Genomic DNA, 25232 nt, shown 5'->3' with positions numbered 1-25232 from the left:
ACAACCACCAGAAACGACCAGTGACCATATCCATGACCGCCCAGCTGAGTAAGCATAACCCTAGCTAGCCGACCCACCAAAGCGTGATCAATCAGAGTTCGCCCAGTAGGGTTTTACAAACGGAGGCAGCGATTCTGCTTCACTCTCCTCAGGGTTACGGTCCACTGTCCCCTTCACAGCTTCGCCTCTGTCCCCTTCTCCTCTGTCCTCCTCCCAGCTTCGCCTCTGTCCCCTTCTGCTCTGTCCCCTTCTGCTCTGTCCCCCTCCCAGCTTCTCCTCTGTCCCCTTCGTCTCTGTCCCCCTCCCAGCTTCTCCTCTGTCCCCCTCCCAGCTTCTCCTCTGTCCCCTTCGTCTCTGTCCCCCTCCCAGCTTCTCCTCTGTCCCCCTCCCAGCTTCTGCTCTGTCCCCCTCCCAGCTTCGTCTCTGTCCCCCTCCCAGCTTCTCCTCTGTCCTCCTCCCAGCTTCTCCTCTGTCCTCCTCCCATCTCCTGCTCTGTCCCCCTCCCATCTTCTGCTCCCCCCAGCTCCAGACACAGCCCACCAGTCCCAGTTACACTTAGAAACATGAGAAAATACAAATATGCATTTCTGTCATTTTATTCTATTATATGAACTAGAAAAGGTTATGACAACAACAACAACTGCGTTGCACAATGGATACCGAGCAGTTACCAATGTAATGGAAGTATCAGCCAGAAATGACTGTGCATGCGCAGTAAAGTAGGTGACTGTTAAAACATGCATGGTTAGAAACAGATACAGTATGAATACAATAGAACATGTAAAAAGAAATAACAGAAAAGAAAGAAAGACCCCAAAAAAGACAATGGCACAAGTTTGTTCTGCGTGGTCATGTTACAGGGTCGCAGTGGAGAAATACTTGCTCAGCCTGATGGGGGATTTCATTCATTATTATCACACAAATTTACAATTTTCAATAAAATCTAGATCCTAAATGTTTACAAACATCCCCAACTGCTTCCCCTCATGTTTGAATGCTCTGCTTCTTCCAACACCAATGGAATTTCCCCTCTTCACTTTAATAGCAGGCTTTAGGAAACCATGGCAATTACATTAGCAGTGTTGTAAAAACTGGAGAGACAAGTGGTAGTCTGAAACCAGCAAAGTCAACAACCAGGTCTGAGAGTTCTCCTCATCCCTGAAACACACACACACACACGCGCGCGCGCGGTCACACAGACAGATACACGCATGAACACAGACACACTCACAGGTCAGAGTTTCCTTCGCTCCTTTGCGGCCACTTGGAGAATGTTATCGTTGAGCCACTGAAGCCTGAAGACCAAGCTCGGGGGTCTGACCAGCCTAGCCAGGGTGTGTGTGTGTGTGTGTGTGTGCCCAGCCAGAGAAGTCCCTGTGGTAAGCAGGATGTGGGGAGGTGAGCAGACTGTAGGATGGTAAAGCACAGGCCTCCTGCTGTGTGTGTGTGTGTGTGTGCGCGCGCCCAGCACACACCGTTGGGGCCACTTCCCTATGACGACATCCCAGGACGTGGCCGCGGTCAAATCCGCCATCTGTCCGGCCGTTAAGACCGCAGAGAGGGCCCCTGCACCCCGTCCCAGACCCCCCCCCCCCCCAAGGTAAAAAAACAGGACCCCCGAGCTCGGGACGGCGGGGCGTCCGGCGCGGGCGCGGTCAGTCGGACAGGGAGGGCGAGCGCAGGGAGCGCCCGCTGGCGGGGCTGTTGCTGTAGGCGTGGGAGTCCCTCTCGCCGCGCTCCCTGTCCTTGTCCTTGCCGTCGTGTTTGTGCTTGTGCTTGTGCTTGTGTTTGTGCTTCTTCTTCTTCTTCTTGTGCTCGTGGTGGTGGTGGTGGTGGTGGTGGTGGGCGTGGTCGCCGTGCTTGGCGCCGGCAGTGGCGGCGGAGGACAAGGAGGTGGTGGCCTCCTTGGGGAAGGTGACAGGGAGGGGGGTGGCAGGCATGGACAGCATGGCCTGCTCCACTGATGGCGGCTCCTTACCTGGGGGGAGGGGAGGGGGGGGGGGCAAAGGGGTTTGAGTGTGTGTATATGTCTGTGTGTGTGTGTGTGTGTCTGTGTGTGTGCGTGCGTGCGTGTGTGGGTTCTGACCTGGGGTGGAGGGTCTCTCCAGCATGTTGAGGTGATGGTGGATGAAGGCTTGGCTGTCGTGGACCGACTCCATGTCTATGTCCTCCTCGTCCATGGTGTTGAACTGCCACGACAAAAACGCACAGCTCGATGAACACGCGCATGTAACACGTCCTCGCAACACCGGCAGCGCTGCGTCAATAGCATGCGGCGTGTATCGAGGGAAACAGTGTCCGTTTCACACTGTAGACGTCGTTTCAACGAGGGACTTAACGAATGTCATAAATGAATACGTTGGGGGAAAAACATAAGGTTGAGTCCTCCCACCACCAGATGGCGCTACCCCCCTAGGGCCCTACTCCTTACTCTGATCTTGTATCTGCCTCTGCTGCCTTCTTCCTCCGGGTGCACTACCTGGCCAGGCTCCGGGGGCGAACCCAGGGGTGTGTCCGCCTTGCGCTTCAGGCCCAGCGGCGGGAGGGCCACGCCGCTGACCCCGCCCCCGCCGGAGGCCAGCTCCGCCCCCAGGTGGTCCTCGTCCAACTGCGGAGCACGGAGAAAGAGAGTGTGAGTGGGGGGCGGGGGGGGGGGGGGGGAGTATAGGTTAGGGGACGAAGTATGGATCTGGGGACATCCGAGACCGCCCGTCCACTCACGCAGCTGGAGAAGCTCATGGCCATGGCCGGTCCGTGGAGGCCGGCGGTGCCGGGCTGCTCTGCCGGGCCGGCGGCTCCCAGCTCGGGCTTGATGGTGGGGTTCAGCACGGCCTTCTTCTCCTTCAGGTTGAGCACCAGGCCCAGCTCGGGCATGGGCAGGCAGGAGGGGCGCGTCAGCCCGAACAGGGTGTAGTAGAGGTTGACGGTGTCGCAGCGCAGGCGCCAGTCGTGGGAGGTGCCTGGACGAGAGAGGGAGGGAGGGAGAGGGACAGAGAGGGATGGGGGCACGTAGGAGGACTATTACGCGGTCATTCCTTCGCTCATACGGAGAAACGCTGAATTGCGAGCTTTCATTGTTCGTAGAGACGGAGCAGCTGGATGTTGCTTGTTGTCACCCGGCCAGACATCGGTATCAGATGACAACGCAACAGAGCTGGAGCGCACGCACATCAAAGAGCTGAGGAGCTTCACCGTTTCAAAGCCGTCTTGTTATTCGTGGACGGTAGGGGGCAACGGGGGAGAAGAAGGCAACAACTAGCACATTACCAACAGTCCAGGGTACGTTACAAGGAGTCTGCCTGGGCCGAGCTGTGCTTGTGTTGGCTGGCAGGGGTGGACTAAGGTCTAGGCTTCTGCCAACAGACCTCCTGGTAGAGGACCGTCTCTGGAACCCCACGCTACAATAAGAGAGTCACGTGTAACCCTAAACCCCCCCCCCCACACTCTCTCTGGAACACGCCGAGCGTTGGGAAAGAGCAGGCTTGCTCTCCAGTCCTGACAGAAGTCTGTCCAGTAATCAGAGAGCGGTCTGAAACTGTCGTCTCTCTCCCCCGCGAAAAAAGATCCTGTTTATTAGTTTTCCATGTCTTCGGGGATACTGGGGCCTCCTGGCACCGGCTTACACAGTTAAATAGGTTGAACACAAGAGAGGCAGGAAACATGACACACACACACACACACACACACACACAGACACATGCTGGACTGGGTAGATACAGTTTACACACATCCTTCCTCAGAGGGAGCTGAAGTTTCCAGTCACTTTGAGAAGAAGTAGGGGTTGCACAATTGAACAGTTGGGCAACTGTTGTGTGTTGAACAGTGATAGATGTGAGGGAGCCATCTGGACCTCATCTCTCCACAGATCCTCTGGGTCTGCTCTCTAGTGGCTCCTACATCTGGCTCACAGATGGGGATCTCTTGTCCTGATACCAGACCTAGACCCATTACACTCACTATCAATTCATTTCACTAGGAGGCCAGTTTGATTTGCATTACAGCTCTTATGTGACTGGTCCACTTCTTTCACAATATTTCACTGCGTAAAATAAATCCAGTTCACCGAGTATTTCACAGTATTTGCAAATAGTATTGGACATCCTCTGGGGCGGGACATGCAGCGAACACGTCTAGCGCAAAAATGCAATTAATGCACAGAACGCATCGATACCACGCTTCACGATGAAGTGGCACTAGTGGGTCATTTGAAGGGGAAGCTTCACCCTCAATTCCACAGTCGGTTTTCAGGAAACAAGAATGATAAAGAACTAATGCACAGAGGGATGCGCTAATTCAGCTTTGGGGCTGGTGGTGTCTGTGGTGATTTCAGTCTGGCTTGCGGGGTGATTTGGGACCGGGGTCTGTGGTGATTTGGGACCGGGGTCTGTGGTGATTTGGGACCGGGGTCTGTGGTGATTTGGGACCGGGGTCTGTGGTGATTTGGGACCGGGGTCTGTGGTGATTTGGGACTGGGGTCTGTGCTGATTTGGGACCGGGGTATGTGGTGATTTGGGACCGGGGTCTGTGGTGATTTGGGACCGGGGTCTGTGGTGATTTGGGACCGGGGTCTGTGGTGATTTGGGACCGGGGTCTGTGGTGATTTGGGACCGGGGTCTGTGGTGATTTGGGACCAGGGTCTGTGGTGATTTGGGGACTGGCTCTGTCTGTGTTGGTGTCTCACCTGAGTTCATGAGCTTCCACAGCTGGTCCACCAGAGGCTCGTTGCAGAGGGCGGACTCCGTTGCCTTGGTGAAGGGAGGGTTCTTACCCAGCATGCTCAGGATCTTGTGTCTGAGCGGACAGGAGGGGAAGATGAAGGCAAATATTGTGTGAATTCATCTGAATCTAAATTCCTTTGTTTTCAAAGATTGCTTTCCTACAGTTGCAAATATAGAGGCTTTTTCATTGAAAATCAATTCTTCCGCAGACCCAGACTGACCTGACGTAGTGAGCGGGGTCATTCTGGACCATGTTGAGAAGCCACTGCAGGTCCTCCGAGCTCCTGTCAACTGCACATTAACGCGCCATTATAAACACGCGCGTCGTGTTAAAAACACACACGCGTTATAGTAAAAACACACGCGTCACGCAGTAAAACACACGCGCATCATGGCATAACCACGCACACACCGTGACCCGAATGCACACAAATCACAAAACACACACACGCGCATGCGCTGTGACCACACCGACAGGGTCCACGCACAAAGGAGCCATTGAGAGGGCTGCTGGCGTGAAGCGAGCACTGAGGTTGATTAATGAGGTTTATATTAGCTAGCTAGCTAGCAGGACTGGTTCAGCCCGGCTGCAGCTAGGACCGTGCAGCTGGGATGCTCTCTGCTCTAGCTAGTAGCTAGCTGCCCTCCCTCACCCCACCCCGACACCGCAGGCCTGTCTGCCAGAGACTGGAGCATCTTTGTGGGGGAGAGAGTCCGCTGTGTGCGGTGAGGGACATGGAACACGGGGAGGGACGCGTTGGGACCAGATCGCTGCTTTGCTGTCAGGTGGGGCCAACTCCACATCACAACTTTTGAGGTCACCCAACTTTTGTGAAAGGCTGAGTGTCCCAAAGGTTCTATTTATGCACTTGGCTTTCACGCTTCACTTTCCACTTGTTGGGATGGCATCTTACGTCAGGACATGAAGGACATTCTGTGCTTCTGATATGTGGTGCATGTGTGTGTGTGTCCCTCCGCTGTGGCTGTGTATCTCTGATGTGGGTGTGTATATATAATATGTGTGTGTGTGTGTGTGTGTGTATACCTCTGGTATAGTCCACTACTGCCTCCAAGGCTGCCACACGCACGTCTACAAAGTGGCCGTACTCTGCGTAGGACTTGAACAGCGTGGGGTCACTGGGGATGTGGCCGTTCTTCTGCAGCATCCGGATCGCTCTGAGGCAGCTGGAGAAAAACAGAGAGACAGAGAGGGAGGGACAGAGTCTTGTCAGTTAAATGCATAAATCCAGAATCTTTATTGCTCTTTGCTATAGATTTTCTCTTTTTCACCGACATAACATAACATAACCACAAGTCAACCAGTGTTGGTCTATCAGGTCCTAGACTCGAACTGGCCTCATCCCCGGCCCCAACCCCAACCTCATCCCCAGTCCCAACCTCATCCTCAGCCCCATCCCCAGCCTCATCCCCTAGCCCCAGCCCCAACAACATCCCCTGCCTCATCCCCAGTTCCAACCACATCCCAATCCCCAGTCCCAGTCTCATCCCCAGCCCCAAACTCATTCCCAGCCTAGTGCTTTACCTGACCATGACAGTGTTGCGGTAGCTAGGTTACCTGACCATGACAGTGTTGCGGTAGCTAGGTTACTTGACTGTGACGGTGTTGCGGTAGCTAGGTTACCTGACTGTGACAGTGTTGCGGTAGCTAGGTTACCTGACTGTGACGGTGTTGCGGTAGCTAGGTTACCTGACTGTGACGGTGTTGCGGTAGCTAAGTTACCTGACTGTGACGGTGTTGCGGTAGATAGGTTACCTGACTGTGACGGTGTTGCGGTAGCTAGGTTACCTGACTGTGACGGTGTTGCGGTAGCTAAGTTACCTGACTGTGACGGTGTTGCGATAGCTAGGTTACCTGACTGTGACGGTGTTGCGGTAGCTAGGCTACCTGACTGTGACGGTGTTGCGGTAGATAGGTTACCTGACTGTGACGGTGTTGCGATAGCTCGGTTACCTGACTGTGACGGTGTTGCGGTAGCTAGGTTACCTGACTGTGACGGTGTTGCGGTAGCTAGGTTACCTGACTGTGACGGTATTGCGGTAGCTAGGTTACCTGACTGTGACGGTGTTGCGGTAGCTAGGTTACCTGACTGTGACGGTGTTGCGGTAGCTAGGTTACCTGACTGTGATGGTGTTGCGGTAGCTAGGTTACCTGACTGTGACGGTGTTGCAGTAGCTAGGTTACCTGACTGTGACGGTGTTGCGATAGCTAGGTTACCTGACTGTGATGGTGTTGCGGTAGCTAGGTTACCTGACTGTGATGGTGTTGCGATAGCTAGGTTACCTGACTGTGATGGTGTTGCGGTAGCTAGGTTACCTGACTGTGATGGTGTTGCGGTAGCTAGGTTACCTGACTGTGATGGTGTTGCGGTAGCTAGGTAGCAGCTTCTCCATGTTGAGGAAGCGCGTGATCTCCTCCAGGATGAAACGCACCTCCGCGTTCAGGTTGTCCACCGTGCGCACCTCGTTACTGATGTTGATGGCCGGGGTCAGGGAGTTGGTCAGCGCATCGATCAGCTCTGCGCGGTAGAAGTTATCAGAGAACTGGAGACACAGAAGGGGGGCGGGGGGATACTGGATTAGGGTTTTTAGCACCAAACTGATCTGGGACTGGATGTTCTCTGCTGGTGCTTTCATCACAGAACTCCCTGGGGGGGGGATTACTGCCTTAGCACAACGTAGTAAATCATTCTGATACTCCTCTTCACTTTCTGCCTCTAGTATTTTCATGTTGTAGCAAGGGGACACACTTCCAAGAACATGAGGCTTATGCAACACTAGAACCCCATGTGATGAAATAGTCTACGCTTGGTGAGAGGGTTGTTATATTTTATTGGTGTCCATCTTCGTGGAGTCAAACTGACTACTTTCATATGTAGCAGAGCAGAGCTGCAATTTAAAGTCCATATATTGACATTGGGGGGGGGGAGGGAGGGGAGGGGAGGGGAGGGGGAGGGAGGGGAGGGGAGGGGGAGGGAGGGGAGGGGAGGGGGGGACGACGACTTATTTTTGGTTTAGTGGTAGATATTTGGGTTCCCATGTACAAGGTGAGAGGTTCAAACCCCGCCTGCTGCACATCTCAGAGCGCAGCCCACCTTGTTCTTCCTGTTGTCGTTGTACTTGATGAGGTCCAGGATGAAGTTGAGCACATCTTTGGGACACAGGTTCTGGACGTCTCTCAACAACGCCATGGCAACCGGCATGGTCTGGAACACAGTGTGCCAATGGTTCATTCTAATGCGTACAGTCAGGGCGTCCATCCCAGAATAACATGTACAGTAAACGTTGATTTGACGTGACATGGTGAGTACTGCGTTATCTTTGGCTGGTATGTGCTACCTTCTGCAGGAAGTAGCTCTGGAAGCTGATGAAGTTGTTGGTCTTGACGATGTTGGGGCAGCTCTTGCAGCAGAACATCCTGGTGAACAGAGACTTCATGGCAGGAGGACCAGTCCAGGTGCCTGTCATGGAGTTAGCGATCTGCAGCAGGATGGCAGTGGTCGGTTAACAGAGAGAGTGCTGGAGCCACCAGACCAAGGTTAAATACTATTTATAAATGCATATCATTTACCTGGAGTGTGCCTCTGTACAATGAAACCAAAGGATCAGTCCCATAAATACTTAATAGCTTTATGTCGCTTCATCCAAACATTTTTACATACTTTTTTGGTTTGACCACCATACATAACAGGATTTAAAAAGACGTCGGTCTGAGGGAACTCCATGTTCTCATTAGAAAGAGAGAGAGGCTGGGAGGTCACCATGCAGGAAATTAGGGGGGAGGGGGGTTGTGTTTGTGTGTGAGTGAGAGAGAGGGGGGGGGGGGGGCGCTGGATAGTAAAGGGCTTGGTCAGGATGTTATCATTTGGCAAGGTAAATATAAGGTGAGGTGTGTGTGTGTTTGTGTTGGGGGACTTCGGGGGGGGTCCGCAGCCTGGATTTGCCCGTGAGCCTTTCCTGCCACCCCCCCCCCCCCCCCCCCCGAGAATGGCTCTGCCCTGAGCCGGCCAGGCCTGCCAGGGTTAACCATAATTCCTCTTGCGGTGTCACGGTCAGCGACCGGGCTACATTAGAAACCATCGGACGTCCTTCCCACATCTCCAGGCATTAGGAGATGTCAAGAAAACACAGACTCAGGAGAAACCCAATGAATGAAAGGAGAGGAGGTTCAAGCCAGATTAACAGGCCAGGTTTCATGACATTGAACTGGGTTGTAAAATGTGGCTGGGGCTAGCTGGGTGGGCGGCCACACTATCCTCACAGAGCTGAAGCTGCCAGTCAACACTGGTTTAATGTCGGTTCTGCTTACGCTTAAGATTTAGGAAGGGAAAGCTGCTTCTGGATATAGAAACGCATATGAATATTTACTTTATTGTACTTCGGTGTTTGATGGTTTCTAATGTATGCTGTGCTTTATTTAGAGACGGTTACTGTTATTCAAATGAACGGCTGACCAAAAGTAGCGTGGTTTTCGGGTATATGTGTGAGCCAAGTGCTGGACAGTCTCCAATGTACTTGATCAGCCCAATCCCTGTCATACTACCAGTACTTGGTCTATCTTTTATTCTTTTTGGGAAAATAAATCTGATAGGGCCTGGAAGTTGCTTCTTTATGATGAGGGGGGCAGAAGTTGATTATCTTGGGAATAATGAAGACTGTCTGCATTCCAGTCTGGCATCACCTCCTTCAGCTCCGAGCAGCTGGAATCAACCACAGACATGCTCCCCCTTCCCTTGGGTAAGGGACCGTTTCCAAGGGTTTGCCCTAATAAAGTTTAGGACGCCAGGATAAGGTTGGCATACCATCATGCAAATCAGTTATTCTACCACAAGTTGACAAAATGTATTACTACTTTTCCTTTTTGACAGTGCAATGTTACAATTGACATCAACCAACCAACATTCCAACCAATCCACCAGTCCCCCAGCCCGCCCAAACCAGTCCCACCCCCCACCTTACCTTGGTGAGGCAGTAGCAGGCCTGCATGCGGACCTTGTAGAAGCACTGGTCGTGCTCCAGGATGTCGGTGAGGGCGAGGCGCGAGGCGGGCGTGGGGAACTTCTCCAGGGCGGAGATGGCCTCCTCCTGCGCCACCACGTCACGCTCGTAGCGCAGCTGGTACTGCCACATGAAGTCGGCCTGCTCGAACTCCACCTTCCGCAGGATGGACATGTCCGGGTCGATCCGGATCCACAGCAGGGGGGAGTCGGCGCTGGCGAGGGAGGGAGGGAGGGAGGGGGAGAGAGAGAGCTCAACGTCACGTGGCGGTAGGCGGACCGCGACCGCAACGCTTCGCCGCTCCGCTAAGTGCGAGTCATAGGGTTCGGTGGAAACCAAAACGGTGTCCGACTCTGGGACTACGTCGGACTGGATGGGGGCTTCGCTTGGAATCGGGGAACAAACGTCAGCAGTGGTGGCGCAGGTCTGCAGCTCTGCAGCTCTGCCTAGGCTAAAGTATAACCATGCATGACTTTGTCGTTCCGCGTGGGTAGATAAAATACTTTGGCATGCTGTTTTCTCAAGCTCCCTCCAAGCTGAGAGTTGTATCCCAGCAGCCCCCTCTCTGTGGCAGGCTCTCCCAGCAGCCCCCTCTCTGTGGCAGGCTCCCCTCTCTCTCTGCGGCTATGATGATCGGTCTGGAATTATGTCCCAACCAGATGGGAGTAATGGCATCCATGTTAGAACATTCCCGACGAGGAGGCAGATGGACCAGAACAAACGCAGGTGAGTCGGCTAAACCGCTCCTGCTCAAACAGACTGCCATGCATCACGCTGGCCAGACAGATCTGACCAATCAGGCCGCTATGTCAAAGCCGAAGCCGCGGACGGTCAGGTGGTTTAGTTAAAGAAACACTCGCTCGGGGTTTATGAGGGCCAACGTTTTGGGTCAATTCAGAAGGTCATTCAGCCAGGCTAACAAGTAGATCAAGGCTCTTATTCGTGTGGTCAACTGCCAATCAGAATGCTACAGTACAGTATCACTGTATGTCCTGTACACTGAGGAGGAGAGGAATAGAAGAGCTGCTGGGGCCCCGGGCCTGGCTCCACTGGTCAGGCACACAGACCTGTCAAGACCTGTCCTGACCACTGGCGCCCGGCTGCTCATAGAGCTGGAGAGGTGAGCTGAGGGCGGGGGAGTGGAAACACGCGCAGGACTGTGTGGTGAGGACCAGAGAGACGGAAGACAAAGAGAGAGAGAGAGAGAGAGAGAGAGAGAGAGAGAGTAGGATAGACAGTGGAGAGAAAGAGAGCGTGTGAGAAAGAGAGAGATGGGGAGAGAGCAAGAAAGAACAAGAAAGAGAGAGGGAGAGTGGACAGTCTTACTCCATGGCCGACAGGTCCATGTCAACCTCCTCTCCGTTCATCAAAGGAATCTTCTTCTTCTTGTTCCTGGAACAGAGAGACAGAGTACACATGGAGGAGGGCAGGTAAAAAGAAACCTCAGCTAAAGACCGGCCCTCTAAAGCTATACGGCATCGGATGTGTTCCATGTTTGAAACGTTCTATAACATAAAGAGGCGGAAAGAACTGTAGCATATAGACTAGTCTCTCGATGTCAGACTTTGGAGATCTCCGCCTCTGAAAGTCTAGAGACATCTCCAGTGAAACTCACCAGGACAGTGCCGAAAACCGACGGCAACAGTCAAAGCCACTGCTTACAACTCCAATAGGGTTTAGAACCCGCCTTACCGGAAATTATATCCTCCAAAAAAACTGGAGTGGAGAATCAAAAGAAAACATTCACCACCCCATTAGGAAGGACCGCCCTAAAAACGTTGGATTGGTTCTGCAATGCAGGCTTTTTTCAGTCTCTCAAATTGCTCCCGCCCACTTTTAGCAGCGAAACCTGGTCGGATGTCTTCAGTCTCTAGTTGTGTGCGGGGTTTAGAGACAGACTCGTGAGTCTATGTACAGACAGACATACAGACCGAGGAGGATAACAGAGCGACCCGGCCGACGATGTGTTACCCGGAGCACTGACCGTCTGCTCTTGGAGTGGCAGGGGATGTCATGTTTCAGGCTGTTCTCCTCGATCTGCAGCGTGTGGTTGAAGGAGCCGTCCAGCTCCTGCACCGTCACCTTGATCGGGCCCTGGCAGGGACGGACAGGGCGACAAGAACATCGCCGTTATCACCTTCGCTGAAGCTGTCCATCCGCGGGACCCGGAGGTTCCTCTGGGAGCTCCCCTGCTGCAGCGGCTGGCCACTCACCACGTATTTCTGCGTCCCGGAGGAGGTGTAGTCCTGACGGATCTCCAGCTCGAGGACGTTCCTCTTCCTGTTGAAGGCGAAGCTGCCGAAGAACTTCACCACCGCGCTCTGGTCTCTGGGAGCGGCCTGGGTTAAGGACAGCCCCTCTGGAGAGTAATGGTGTAATCAACCACACAATAACACCTTTGTTACAACTTATAAACGCCACAACCGCTGCTTGGCGAGGGCGTCCTGTGAGTTAGGGTGCATGTTATGCACTAGTAGTAATGACTAGTTCGTAACGGTGTCATAACTCCGGGTGGAAGGATACACCCACTGCTTGATGAGGGGTCCGATGTCTTTGCCGGAGACGTTGGAGATGGACTTGAGGAAGCCGTGCGTGGAGACCAGCATCTGGCTCCACATGTGAGACTGGTACTTCTGGGACGAGGCCGTGCTGGCCAGGCTCAGCAACTTATTAAACACCTGGGAGGAGAGGAGAGGACAGGAGAGGGCAGAGGAAAGAAGAAGAGGAAAGGAGGAGAGAGGAGTGGAGAGGGGAGAGGAGAGAGGAAAGGAGAGGAGTGGAGAGCAGGGTTCAGTATAGGATAGTGGGGAACACAACCCCTATGTGAACACAGCTGGCTTGTTAACCGGGTCGTCCTCTTCCAATAACACCGCATGTGAACCGCATGTGAACCGGCCCCGTCGGCAGACTACAGAGAGAGATGAAGCAGGGAGGCCTGGACTGACCTGCAGCATGAACTCCATGCTGATCCTGTTCTCAATCAGCCTCATCACCAGGTGGGCCTTGCACTGGAACATCTTGTAGTACTCCCAGGACAGGGTGTGGGGGTGCTTGATAGAAAAGTGGAGGTGGGGGGTGGGGCTACGCACACGCCAGGAAGACACAGAACAAACACTTAGAACCGATCCGAGCCAAGACATCAGAATGAAGACATCAGAATCCGCACCCATTCCTCACAACACTCAGCTCTGTCACATCATGATCATATACTGTGTCTTATTCGTCCTAACAGGTTCCGAACAAGAGCCGCTTTCAACCAGTGCGTCCCGAGTGGGTGGGTGAATGTCCGTGCGGTACGTCAAAAGTGTCATTTAAAAACATTTAGCGACGCCGACCCCATCCGTCATCCTTCTGCTCAACATCATCCAATCTCAGCTGTAATCTGGAGTTATCCGCCAGGCTGCTGACAGCCAGCACGCCCCGACATGAGTAAGTGCTGGTGTCACTAGTGCAAAGCTCTCCAAATCCACTCATGAAACTGGAGAGATCAGATTTATAACAAACAGTGAGGGCCCCTGCCAGAGGCCTACAGGGCGGCCATGAATAAGCCCTCTCACTGCTGCTCCCTAACAGGGTTATGAGCTGGAGAGCTACAGTATCACGTATAAACGCTTTTAATTAAACTAGAAAAACATCACCGTATGGCGCCAGTGGGTGTGAGGAAACGGTGCATCTATCCTATCCTACAGTCAACGTGCTACTTGATATGTTTTACCTTTGAATGAAATGCATAATATTTTTTTATGTAATATTTTTATATTTTATATACTATATTTGATTTATTTTTTTTAAAGAAAAAGTTTGTTTTAGAAGTTTAATGTACAGTATACTGTATGGGCCATTATTTCCTGGCGCAGAGCAATGAGCAAACTCTCCAAACGACCCTTCATACCCAGAATAGACTGTTTATGTATTAAAAGATCCTATTCTCTTTAGGAAAATCACGAGAAGATCTTTTGAGGAGATCAATACAATAATTCAGAAAAATATGCACAAGAGAATATTCTGAGTTGGTGGCTTTCCTAGAGCCATTCCACGGACCGGAAGAGACACGGGACGTTCTGAGGTTATCAGTCCAGCCTCCATGGTGTATGAGCCCTAGCCTGGGCTCCCAGGTTCTCCACCTATCAGGAGCCTGAACACAGAGGGGGCGGGTCTCACTTGTCCTTCTCCTTGCCGCCGCTGAAGGTGGGGTGCAGCAGGACACCTCCCATCTTCAGCTCGTACTCCACTATCTTGTCCAGTTCCTGTCAGGGAGCAACATCTCGTTAAAACCACCGAGACTCAAAATAAACAACACCGTACTCTCTTGACTCCTTTGAAAAAAAAGATACCTTTGATGCACTCTACAGTTTCCTGTTTAAAGAAAGAAAGATGCGTCTCAGAGAGCATCGGCAGAGGTCCTCCCCCTACCTCTTTGATCCAGTGTCGGTACTCGTTGACTCCAAAGGTCTTCTTCAGATAGAGGCCGTAGATGTACCCCGAGATGCCCTTCAGCACCCACTCATCCGCCCTGGAGGAGACACACGAGCGGTGAATGGATGACACAGCAGGCGATGTTATGAGCTAGACAGGATCCTAAACTACATCCTGGGAGAACAGCTTTGAAACGGATCATGGCACCGTTTCTTTTCCCCGAGGGGGTGTATCTGAGAAAATAGGCCGGCACGGCACAAGGACTGGCGCGCGGCTTTACAAGTCATATAAAACTGTAAACAAGATATAGCCCGCTTTATTCCCCGGAGTGTTTGTTTTATATCTGAGCGCCATCCTCCTCGCCTCTTTCTGTCTCTTAAGTGCAGCGGAGACACATGAGCTGAGGCCGAGGCCCCGGAACATCTGTAACTGGCCGGCCCCTCGGCGCGCATAAAACTGCTTTCACTTAACGGCCCTCGACGGAATCAAACCACATGATTAATTGTTCGCAGGCGTCGCGTCTCCGTATCAAAGGGGAGACTGTAGTTCCTCTGTGGCTCGCACAAGAGCGGCTTACGCAAGCCAAATAAACAGCCCTGCAACCGGGCCGCCGCCTCGTCTGATGTGGTTGGAAACACTGGGGCGGGACAGGGGGTCCATTGTTTGCCGGGAATCAAAGCCTTGGACACCTCCGGTGAAACTTCAGAATCTCGCTCCTCCAGTCTGAAGGGTTGCGGGGGCCCCTCTAGGGCCTCTTCACTATACCGCCCCCCCCCCCCCCCACACACACACACACACACACACACACACACTCACACACTCACACATACACATCCATCATGGCCTGGCCTGGTTTGATGACTCACTCCTGGCGACGATGCTGACATACTAGGGCATTGAAACTCCCAAACCCTTAAACACGACGACTGCTGTATAATGAATATGAAACAGTGTGTGGGGGGGGGGGGGTGAGAGAGAGAGTAGGAGAGAGAGAGAGAGAGAGAGAGAGAGAGAGAGAGAGAGAGAGATGAAAAGAGAGCTAGAGAGAGAAAGATGAGAAGAGAGCCAGAGAGGGACAGAAATAAAGCACGAGAGATAGATCGAAGAAAAAGAGAAAAAGAAAGAAAGTCTCCGTGGCCCCCTGGCGTCGGCCCCCCCGGCCCCCCAGGGCAGGACTCACCAGGACATGCGTGAGATGAAGCAGCCGAAGAACTGCTGGGCCAGAGCCTGGGCCAGGCAGCTGCGCGTCACCGGCGTCTGGTCTATGATCATGGCGCTGTGGAGCAGGTTGGTGCTGCATGGATGGGGGGGGGGGGAGGGGGGAGCGAGAGAAAAACGAAAAGACAGAAAATGGAAAGAAAAACGAAAAGAAAGAGAACGTCGAGATCAGCTACGGCAAAAGTCGAATGGGCGACGGGGGTCGGTTGACGCTCGCACGCGCGCTCATAAACAGAAACGGGCCCCACCTGAAGATGCTCATGGAGGCGTATGACGACACCTGCACGTAGGCCTCATCCACGAACACGGTCTTGAAGCAGGCGTAGGGGTAGCGGCAGGTGAGGATCTCCTCGTAGAACTCGAAGATCTCGTGGAGGAAGGACATGGAGTGCTTGAGCAGGGGGAGGAGCTGGGGCAGGCAGAAGTGGGTCACCTGGTAGATAACACGCAAAACAAGCACACCCTTGTGATGAGTCCCAGGGATGTATTAATGTCAATGGGCATCATCTGCAGTCATAGTCCGTGGGCAGCACCTTTCTGTTGGACTGCATGTTGCCGTGTGCAAGCAAGATAAACCACGCCATCTTGTGGCCACTGATATTAACATCATACTCTACAATCATCAACTAAACTCACCGAATGTATGTGTCCATCTACAACTTCAATGCAAACGCGTTGTTGAATAATCAGTCTATGCTGAACTTCTATAAAGCCTGTGTACGTTTTGTATCGTCTCATTCGGTCTGTTTCGTCGCTGCTTGCTGCTGGTGATTCATTCATTCATTAACTCATGCTGTGCCCCCCCCCCCACCTCGTGCATGTAGGGGTCTACGAGGATCTCGAAGGGCCCGACGGCCAGGGAGATGTTGGGGGCGGCGGTGGGGATGGGCAGCACGTAGTGGAAGGTCTTCTTCCTCATGTCGTGGGTGTAGATGGTCTCCACCAGCTCGCCGCAGGACACCGCCACCATGGAGGCGTCCACCGTGAACTCCAGCTTCCAGGTGCACAGCTCCGAGTACGAGTCCACGCACGGGAACCAGAACCTGGGGTGGGAGAGGGAGAGGAGGAGAGGGGGGGGGAGAGGTTCGCTCATCTGAAGTCAATGTTGGGCAATGTTCAAGAAGTATCTTGTTAAGACAGAACATGTTAAGGTGGTCTTTGTGAAATGAAACTTCGAGAACGGTCACCCCCGATGGTGACCGTGTGTGACCGCCGCTGTTTGTGCCGTGCTGGTTCCTGTCTAGCCTGAGCCCCACGGAGACTACAGCCTCCGTCACCTCCTCCCGTTACCTGGTGGAGTTCTGATAGCCGAAGGAGAAGACGTGGGCTCCCCTCTCCGCCATGCTCCCCTCCACGTCGGGCACCACGAAGTGCAGGCCTCCCTTGGGCTGGTCCAGGGAGAACTCAATGTAGACCTTCAGAACCTTCATCTCTGGAGGTAGGACACGGGGCACGGGCCAGGTTATAGACCAGATGAGGGGTATGTTCCCCCCGGACATAGAATAAATGGAGGCCCTTTCCGTGGAGGATCTCAAGTTTTATCTGAGGACCGGGTTTTATCTGTGTCGGGGAACTTTCTCTAAAGCTGGCATGCGTCTACCATAGGTTACTATTCATCATGCGTCTGTAATGTTCTCCGATCTAGCTCGGCGGTTCCGCTGTTTTATCTCTCACCGTCTCCTTGCTTCCACAGCTCGGAGGGAACCTTGATGACCAGCTCGCCGTGGCCTGCGTCTGGGTCCACGGCGCTCACGGCCGCCGTGTAGGCGCTGGAGAAGTAGTTGAGGTTTCTCCTGCAGGGAGAGGATAGGCTCTGGGGGTTATATAATATAACATATATATTAATAATAATATATAATAATAATATCATATTATATATATATTGATGGGTTGTATAACACTGGTCCTGGTGCTGTCTCCCGCCAACACTGGAAGATATGCTACGGATGGGCAATGCATGTGATGAAGCCTTAGCAATATGCTAGCTTCACTTCTATCACATAATCCTCAGTTGGTGAAAGATGCAGCTGCACCTACAGCAGTAGTAGTAGTAGTAGTACTAATAATAGTATTATTATTATTATTATTATTATTATTAGAAGTAGTAGTAGTAGTAGTAGTAGTAGTAGTAATAGTAGTAGTAGTAATAGTATTATTATTATTATTAGTAGTATTAGGCAAGGCAAGGCAAGGCAAGGCAAGGCAAGTTTATTTATATAGCACATTTCAGCCACAGGGCAATTCAAGGTGCTTTACATGAGACATTAAAAGCATTAAAACAAAAAGCAAGACATTATAGACATTTAAAACAAAAGGCAGGACAAATTAAAAGCATTAAAACAAAAAGCAAGTCATTATAGACATTTAAACAAAAAGCAGGACAAATAGAATACAGGAATAAAAGTTACAGTGCAGTATACTGATAAACATAACTCCTCTTAGAAAGCAGTGGCAAAAAGAAAAGTCTTCAGGCTTGTTTTAAAAGAACCAAGAGTTGCAGCAGACCTGCAGTTTTCTGGAAGTTTATTCCAGATATGTGGGGCATAAAAACTTAGTAATAGTAGTAGTAGCAGTAGTAGTAGCAGTAGTAGTAGTAGTAGTAGTAGTAGTAGTAGTAGACCTAGTAATATTAGTATAAGCAGTAGAATTAGTAATAGTAGACCTAGTAATATTAGTATTAGCAGTAGTATTAGTAGTAGTAGCAGTAGTATTAGTAGTAGAACTTTATTAATCCCCAGGAGGAATTGCACTGTTACCGCAGTAGAGGACATCAATGCAACACAGATTAAAATAAAAATCAACAATACAAAATATACAGAAAGATACAGAAGATACAATAGAAGATACAGAAAGACAGATACAGAAAGATACAGAAGATTTTGTACAAAAAAAGTGGGCTAAATGTACCTGTACTGTCCTGGTCCCTTAGCATGCCTAGATGCACAAACATGTCTAAGGTGTGCAAAAGCTTGTTTTGTAAACAAGGTCAGTGTTTATGTCCTGTCGTGGGAGCCCTAGCACCCTCCGAGCTGACTCAGGTTCTTAGTGCTTCTGAAGATGCTCCTCTGCCTGACCAGTGTCATGTTTACTAATGAACATTGTTGTTGTTGCTCTACCACAATCAGACAGAAAGATTCGGGCACTCGCTCACATGGCTTCTATAACTGCCACGCCAATGATACCCAGCTGGTCCTGTCATTTACCCCTTCTGACACACAAGTGGAGGCCCACATAGCTGGCAAGCTCAACCTGGACAAGACTGAGCTGCTGTTCCTCCCGGGGAAGGACTGCCCACATTGCGACCTGGCCATCTCCATTGACCACACAGTGATGACGCCAACTCGGACTGGATGTGACCCTGGACGCCCAACTGTCACTTTTGGCACATCCGTTAAGCGCTCTTGCAGGTTCCTATTCTACAATATCAGGAAGATTTGTCCTTTCCTCACTGACGAAACGGCGCTCATCCAGGCTCTTGTCATCTCCTGCCTGGACGACTGCTGCATCTCCCTCCTTGCTAGGAGCCCTGGCAGCAGCCATTAAACCCCTGGAGCTTGTCCAGGAAGCTGCTGCTCGCCTGGTGCTCAACCATCCCAAATTCTCCTACACAACCTCCCTTCTCTACACTGGCCCCCTCCCTGTAGCAGCTCACATCCAGTTTAAAATTCTGGTACTAGCCTATAGGGCAATGAAACAGCTCCCTCCTGCCTCCAGGCCATAGTCAAGCCCTACACCCCCTCCCGACCACTACGCTCTGCTACCTCAGGGCGAGTGGTTGCCCGGCACTCTGAAGCCCCTGCGGTCGATCGATACGGTCACAGCTCTTTTCTGTCCTGGCCCCGCAGTGGTGGAATGAACTGCCCACTGACATCAGGACAGCAGAGTCGCTGCCCATCTTTTGCCTCAGGATCAAAACTCACCTCTTTAAGAAGTACTAACAGGATACTCCTTTCTAAGCACCTATTACATTTGTATTTTGCAACTCTTGCACTTTGGCCTCAGCACTAGATTATGCTCTTACTTAGTCACTTGTTTAGAGAGATACACTTTTGAGTTCTGGTGAGTCGTAGTACACTGACTTCCTACGTTAAAAGCATATTATTGTAAGTCACATTGGATAAAAGCATCTGCTAAATGACTGTAATGTAATGACTAAAGCTGAAGCTTTATAGAGAAACACCCCACCACAATAGTATGAGGACTGTGGGCTATACTCACTGTTTGGACTCATGGTGGCACACCTCCAGTGTGGGGTCATTGTAGATGAAGGGAGCCTCAAGATCGTTGACTCTCACCCTGTAGATCCTGCATTGCTTACTGTTGAGTTTGATGCGGTTAAGGTTCACCACTGTAGGGAAAATGGTCAGCTCCACATAGCCCTGACCCAGACACATGGAAAGGGTGATCAGTTGATATTATGCGCTGCTGATGAAATTATATTAGCATGGTTGTGATGATTATTAAAGCCGTAACAGTAAACTTACGATCACAGACTTCCTCAGGAAGTTAATGTTGTTGATGCAGACCACCTGGTGGGTTGTATAAACAGCAGGACAAAACAGGGGATGAATACATGAACCAGACAACAATAAACTGATCTGTGGGCATGGGTGTTTTATCACTGTGTGCTACTAGCTCAATGTGATGTGACAGTACTACAGCTGAGATGGAGAAAATAAAAAATACTTATAATTTAAAAGGCCGTGGGCTCTCAAATCCTTTGTCTTTCTTCCTGTTCATGTTTGTCCTCCGTTTCGGGTTTACAACATGCTAATTGACAGAAGGTTTAGTTGGTGGACACTGATCCCTGTGTGCAGCCAAAAAGCTTCCGAGTGTTCAGCCAGCTAGGCGAGTCCACACATTTCCAGCAGTTGAAAGCGGGTATGCTGCTCCTGACTTGCTATCTACGCGCACAATATGCAATTGATGGTGAGGCACCTCCTTGCACTGGAAAACATTAATGATCTATGTAGCTAGTAAACTATTACAGTCAGTTACAATGTCTCTTCTCAATGAATGAAACTAGCAACAAGCTAACGTTATTTGCTTTCGCTAGCAAGCTACAGTGGTGGGTTGTCTTCAGACATCCTCTGCCCGGCAGTGTGCAACGCTATCTATCCGAATGAAATATTCCAGTAATACACGTAGTCACAGGATAACTTTCCACTTTACATGAAACTGTATGATTCCACAGGTGGTCTATGGTCAAAGTTGAAAATCAAAACATTTAAATATATCCTTTCCCTCTAACAGTTCGCGGCAATGTGAGTCCTTTTCCGATGAGTTCAGCCATTTTGCTTGTAACCTTTGACCTCGCGCGCACCCAAAACATAAAAAGAATCTTACATTATGCACTTACAATTTTATTTCATGATAAAAAGGCAGGCCTACTGTATAATATATATGTATGAAAGAAATGGAAAAGTATGTAAATACTAATAAAATGATTTTATTATTTTTAACTCGTGTCCATAACAAAGAAATGCTTTATGCTGTTAAGGAACGCCACTGGAGGGCGCCAAAGACCAATTGGCTGGTATGAATGAAATCGCAGAAGACTTCCATTGAACGAATGGAACACATGAACTATACAGTATCTTCACAATGACAACAATTTACTGTTCCCTTCAAAAAATCTGCTTTCTTGGGGCTTTAGGTAGCCACTGGCCTTCTTGAGTTGTAGACCTTGACGCCACTCTGCATGGATGAGCGGGCATACTTAGTCAGGAGAGCTCCAGTTGTCTGCTTCTCACCACACAGGTCCCTTTACGAGGAGAAGAAGGGAAATAAATGTCAGGAAAGAGTCAATAGGTGACATCCCTGCATTTCAGTATGTCATCATTTCAAAGACAATGTTATGCACATCCATGTCGGCGCTGGTGCAGGACAAAACAACAGTAGTGAAAAATAAAGAAATGTCCGCACAACAGCTACTGCTCCACCATCTGTGATTTATTGTGCGCACAATAAATCACAGATGGGGTAAATCACAGACAGGGGGAGCAGCAGCTGATGTGCGGACATTTCTTTATTTTTCAGTATGTCATAGTAGTACTGACTGTATATATAGGGGGCGTAGTTAGTCATACTTACTGTATATACTGTATAGGGGGCGTAGTTAGTAGTACTGACTGTATATAGGGGGCATAGTTAGTAGTACTGACTGTATATAGGGGGCATAGTTAGTAGTACTGACTGTATATAGGGGGCGTAGTTGTTAGTAGTACTGACTGTATATAGGGGGCGTAGTTAGTAGTACTGACTGTATATAGGGGGCATAGTTAGTAGTACTGAATGTATATAGGGGGCGTAGTTGTTAGTAGTACTGACTGTATATAGGGGGCATAGTTAGTAGTACTGACTGTATATAGGGGGATAGTTAGTAGTACTGACTGTATATAGGGGGCATAGTTAGTAGTACTGACTGTATATAGGGGGCATAGTTAGTAGTACTGACTGTATATAGGGGGCGTAGTTGTTAGTAGTACTGACTGTATATAGGGGGCGATGTCATCCTCGGTCCACTTGTGCCTCATGGTGAAGAGATGGTTGAAGCGCTCCTGGGTGTCCTCAGGCAGGTCTTCCACCTTCAGCAGAGAGATGGTCTCAGGTCTGGAGCTACGATCCACTAGGGCCAAACTCTGGAGGGAACACACACAACAACAACAACAACAACTCCTTAAAGCAAACCCAGGTTTCAACTTGGTCAGGTCCAGGTGAAGTCCCTCCAGCACTGTTAGTGCTACATGTTTCTCTACTAAATGCACCCTGGGTGGCATCTTGAACTCACGCGGAGCTGGTCCAGCCGGGTGGACATGCCCTCGGGGACGCTCTGCTGCCACACCTCCAGGAACTCGGCCAGGTTGAACTTGACGGCGTTCTGCAGCAGGAGCAGAGCGGTGGCCTGACACACCTTGTCCTCGTCCAGGGCGTAGAACACCTCATCTGGGGACGCAGAGGAGAAATAAGCCCCAGGTGAAGACAGAGACGAACTAACCAGGGGTGAAAATTATGAAAGCTGATGTCTGTACACTTACAGGACTGCAACCTCACTTCCTATCTTACGCATCCCCAACTCCAAGTGACCTGGCAGTCTTTCTCTTACCGTTGTCAGTGTAGCGTTTCCCATAGCAGTTCAAGCAATGCTCGATCATCTCCCTAGAGAGAGAGGGTTAGCATTACAACACAGTTGAACACACTTTGGTCATGTTTGAGATACAAGATGAATCATCAGAGCTGGCCAGTTCATCGAGTTGGACCATCAATGGTGTTCTGTGACCCTGTGAGAGCTGAGCAGGTCGGGTGGTAGCTGTGCAGCTACCTGGGCTCCAGGCGTCCCAGCTCCTCCAGACTGACCCTGAGCGAGACCCTGTTGAACGACCACGACTCAGAGTCAACAAGCTGGGTCACATGACCCAACAGCTTCATCTCGTAGTCAAAATCCAATATCCTCCAGTAGCCTGCAGAGAAAAGACCACAGTAATACAAGCACATTAGACACATTGAATAAGGGAATCGGTTAGAAGCCACACACAGTCATAGTGCATAGACTGAATCAATGTGATACATTTTAATGATGGTAAGTGGGTGGGCATAAAAATCACAAGATAACCGGTAAACATAATTATATAATATAATAAAGTATATTATATAATAAAGAGCCCACGGTGGGTGTTTGAGATGTGTACCGTCTATTTCACAGGCATGAATAGTCTGTAGATGGGCCTTGATCTCCTCCTCACTGGCCTGGATCCTCTCAAGCAGGTCCTTCATGGTATACTGAGAGAGGGAGACAGAGACAACAGGAGTCACACAACATTACTTTCAAATGTGAAGAACAACACTTGTCGTCTTGCCTTGACTGAGACATGTCATCTCCACTACAAGTTCTAACTGGCTACTCTGTCAGTTCCAACTACAAGCTCTAACTAACTGACTACTCTGTCAGCTCCAACTACAAGCTCTAACTAACTGACTTCCATGTCAGCTCCAACTACAAGCTCTAACTAACTGACTACCATGTCAGCTCCAACTACAAGCTCTAACTAACTGACTACCATGTCAGCTCCAACTACAAGCTCTTACTAACTGACTTCCATGTCAGCTCCAACTACAAGCTCTAACTAACTGACTACCATGTCAGCTCCAACTACAAGCTCTAACTAACTGACTACCATGTCAGCTCCAACTACAAGCTCTAACTAACTGACTACCTTGTCAGCTCCAACTACAAGCTCTAACTAACTGACTACCTTGTCAGCTCCAACTACAAGCTCTAACTAACTGACTAGCCTGTTAGCTCCAACTACAAGCTCTAACTAACTGACTACTCTGTCAGCTCCAACTACAAGCTCTAACTAACTGACTACTCTGTCAGCTCCAACTACAAGCTCTAACTAACTGACTACTCTGTCAGCTCCAACTACAAGCTCTAACTAACTGACTAACCTTCTGCTCAGTGTCCAAGTCTTCCTGTTGAAAGGGGGCTGGGCCTTCATAGGGGCTCTCCATCAGAAGCCTCTTCAGTTTCTTCAGTCTGGGACGCTGCCTGCGGAGCTCCCAGTAGTTGTTGGAGAAACCCCAGATCTGCAGGGAGAAGACAGTGCTCTCACCTCTGTGCACACAGCTCATGCTCACAGAGTCACTGGCTTCAAGTACAAGCAGATAGAACAGAACTGTGCAGGAGTGATTCATTATTTCATCAGTTAGTGTTGCAATGTCGTGCATCAGGTACAGTACTCTTAGTGTATCTCGCACGCACGCACGCACGCACGCACGCAAACACACACACACACACACACACACACACACACACACACACACACACACACACACACACACACACACACACACACACACACACACACACACACACACACACACACACACACCTTCTTGGGTAGGTCACAGACTCTTTTAATACCTGTGCATGGACCAGCTGAGGGGCGTCAGGGCCGTCAACCTGCTGGTCTGGAGTCTGGCAGCCGGGGACAAAGAGCAAGAGGTTAGAGGTGTCTGCTATCTTCAGGTCGTACGTCTGGGTCTCGCTGCAGAGGACAGCTCGCTCGTCCTTGTCCCCGCGAATCACCAGGCTGGAAGAGAAGAGAAGCAGTGGAGTTTACAGGACCGCTAGCTGGCTAGATAATGCACATTCATTAGCTAGGACCAGCTAAGCAATGACAAAACTAAGTCCGAAACGGAATCGTGTACTAATTCACAATAAGATCCCGATTGATTACCTATTCCCAGCCTCTATATGTTTACAAAGTGTGTCATCCAATTCCATCAGACAGTAGTCTGTAGATGTGACACTGTCCCCGAAAGATAAACAGTGAATCGTGCTCTGCAAATCCTCCTCCTTTAATTTAGCAATTTGCAGGGTAGCCTGCACCTCCGCTAATGTTCTCATTTGGTCGGCGTTTAGTTCGATAACGTGGTCAAAATATGAAGACAACTTCGTAGCTAATAACGTCCACAACCCAAATTTTCCCGCAATGTGTACCGGATATCTGGAGAATACTCGAAAGACAAGAAATCCAGCCAATGAGAGACAACTTAGGTGCCGTCACTGTTCGCCTCGTAAAGTGAACTCGATTTATATTCCAAGCTAGTCGGCGTTAAATGCCGATTGGTGGGGTTAATGTTTTCTGTCTCAGGAGAGGTTCCATGTCCCATCTTACATGAGGAGAGAGATAACTGATATAGTTGCATTGGATACTTTTCGACTGGCAATAGTGCTCAATGGAAATGTATCTTCTGTCGTTGTCGTTCGTGTTCCCCTTTAAACCGGCACCATCCTACCTTCAAATTGAGGGCCTCACACATCTGCATATGTCCCGCCCCTTTGGTTAACTCCCCCTACAG

At 50.4% G+C, this 25232-nt stretch overlaps 2 protein-coding genes across 4 annotated transcripts; both read right to left on the bottom strand.

Annotated features, from left to right (window-relative positions):
* Window positions 1–1655: 1655 nt before the first annotated feature.
* taf2 (TAF2 RNA polymerase II, TATA box binding protein (TBP)-associated factor) lies at window positions 1656–20108 on the bottom strand (the record flags this gene model as incomplete). Of its 3 annotated transcripts, none has more annotated exons than XM_084444214.1 (26): window positions 1656–1978; window positions 2087–2211; window positions 2409–2608; window positions 2722–2960; window positions 4682–4791; window positions 4940–5009; window positions 5764–5903; window positions 7087–7280; window positions 7832–7942; window positions 8076–8216; window positions 9696–9948; window positions 11061–11126; window positions 11719–11828; window positions 11948–12062; window positions 12258–12412; window positions 12680–12815; window positions 13896–13981; window positions 14148–14247; window positions 15331–15444; window positions 15617–15801; window positions 16180–16411; window positions 16659–16800; window positions 17043–17161; window positions 19587–19747; window positions 19853–19907; window positions 20059–20108. In XM_084444214.1, 26 exons carry the CDS (start codon window positions 20106–20108, stop codon window positions 1656–1658), a joined length of 3732 nt encoding a protein of 1243 aa, XP_084300340.1. The 3 variants fall into 3 exon arrangements, with proteins under 3 accessions (XP_084300340.1, XP_084300341.1, XP_084300342.1); XM_084444215.1 differs by having other exon boundaries at window positions 2087–2189; window positions 2432–2608; XM_084444216.1 differs by having other exon boundaries at window positions 2087–2189; window positions 2480–2608.
* An 886-nt stretch (window positions 20109–20994) lies between these two features.
* Window positions 20995–24812, bottom strand: dscc1 (DNA replication and sister chromatid cohesion 1). The gene is made up of 9 exons (XM_084444330.1): window positions 24608–24812; window positions 24292–24460; window positions 23817–23954; window positions 23057–23147; window positions 22690–22828; window positions 22474–22526; window positions 22159–22313; window positions 21861–22009; window positions 20995–21132 (listed from the first exon to the last, which is right to left on the bottom strand). The coding sequence occupies exons 1-9, from the start codon at window positions 24775–24777 to the stop codon at window positions 21021–21023; spliced, it is 1176 nt and encodes a 391-aa protein (XP_084300456.1). The 5' UTR covers window positions 24778–24812; the 3' UTR covers window positions 20995–21020.
* Between the last annotated feature and the right edge of the window lie 420 nt (window positions 24813–25232).

The sequence above is a fragment of the Borostomias antarcticus genome (genome assembly GCF_949987555.1).
Source record: "Borostomias antarcticus genome assembly, chromosome: 10".
NCBI classification, from domain to species: Eukaryota; Metazoa; Chordata; class Actinopteri; order Stomiiformes; family Stomiidae; genus Borostomias; species Borostomias antarcticus.
The sequence above is the reverse complement of the archived record's forward strand: the minus strand, read 5'-3'. Positions and strand labels throughout refer to the sequence as shown.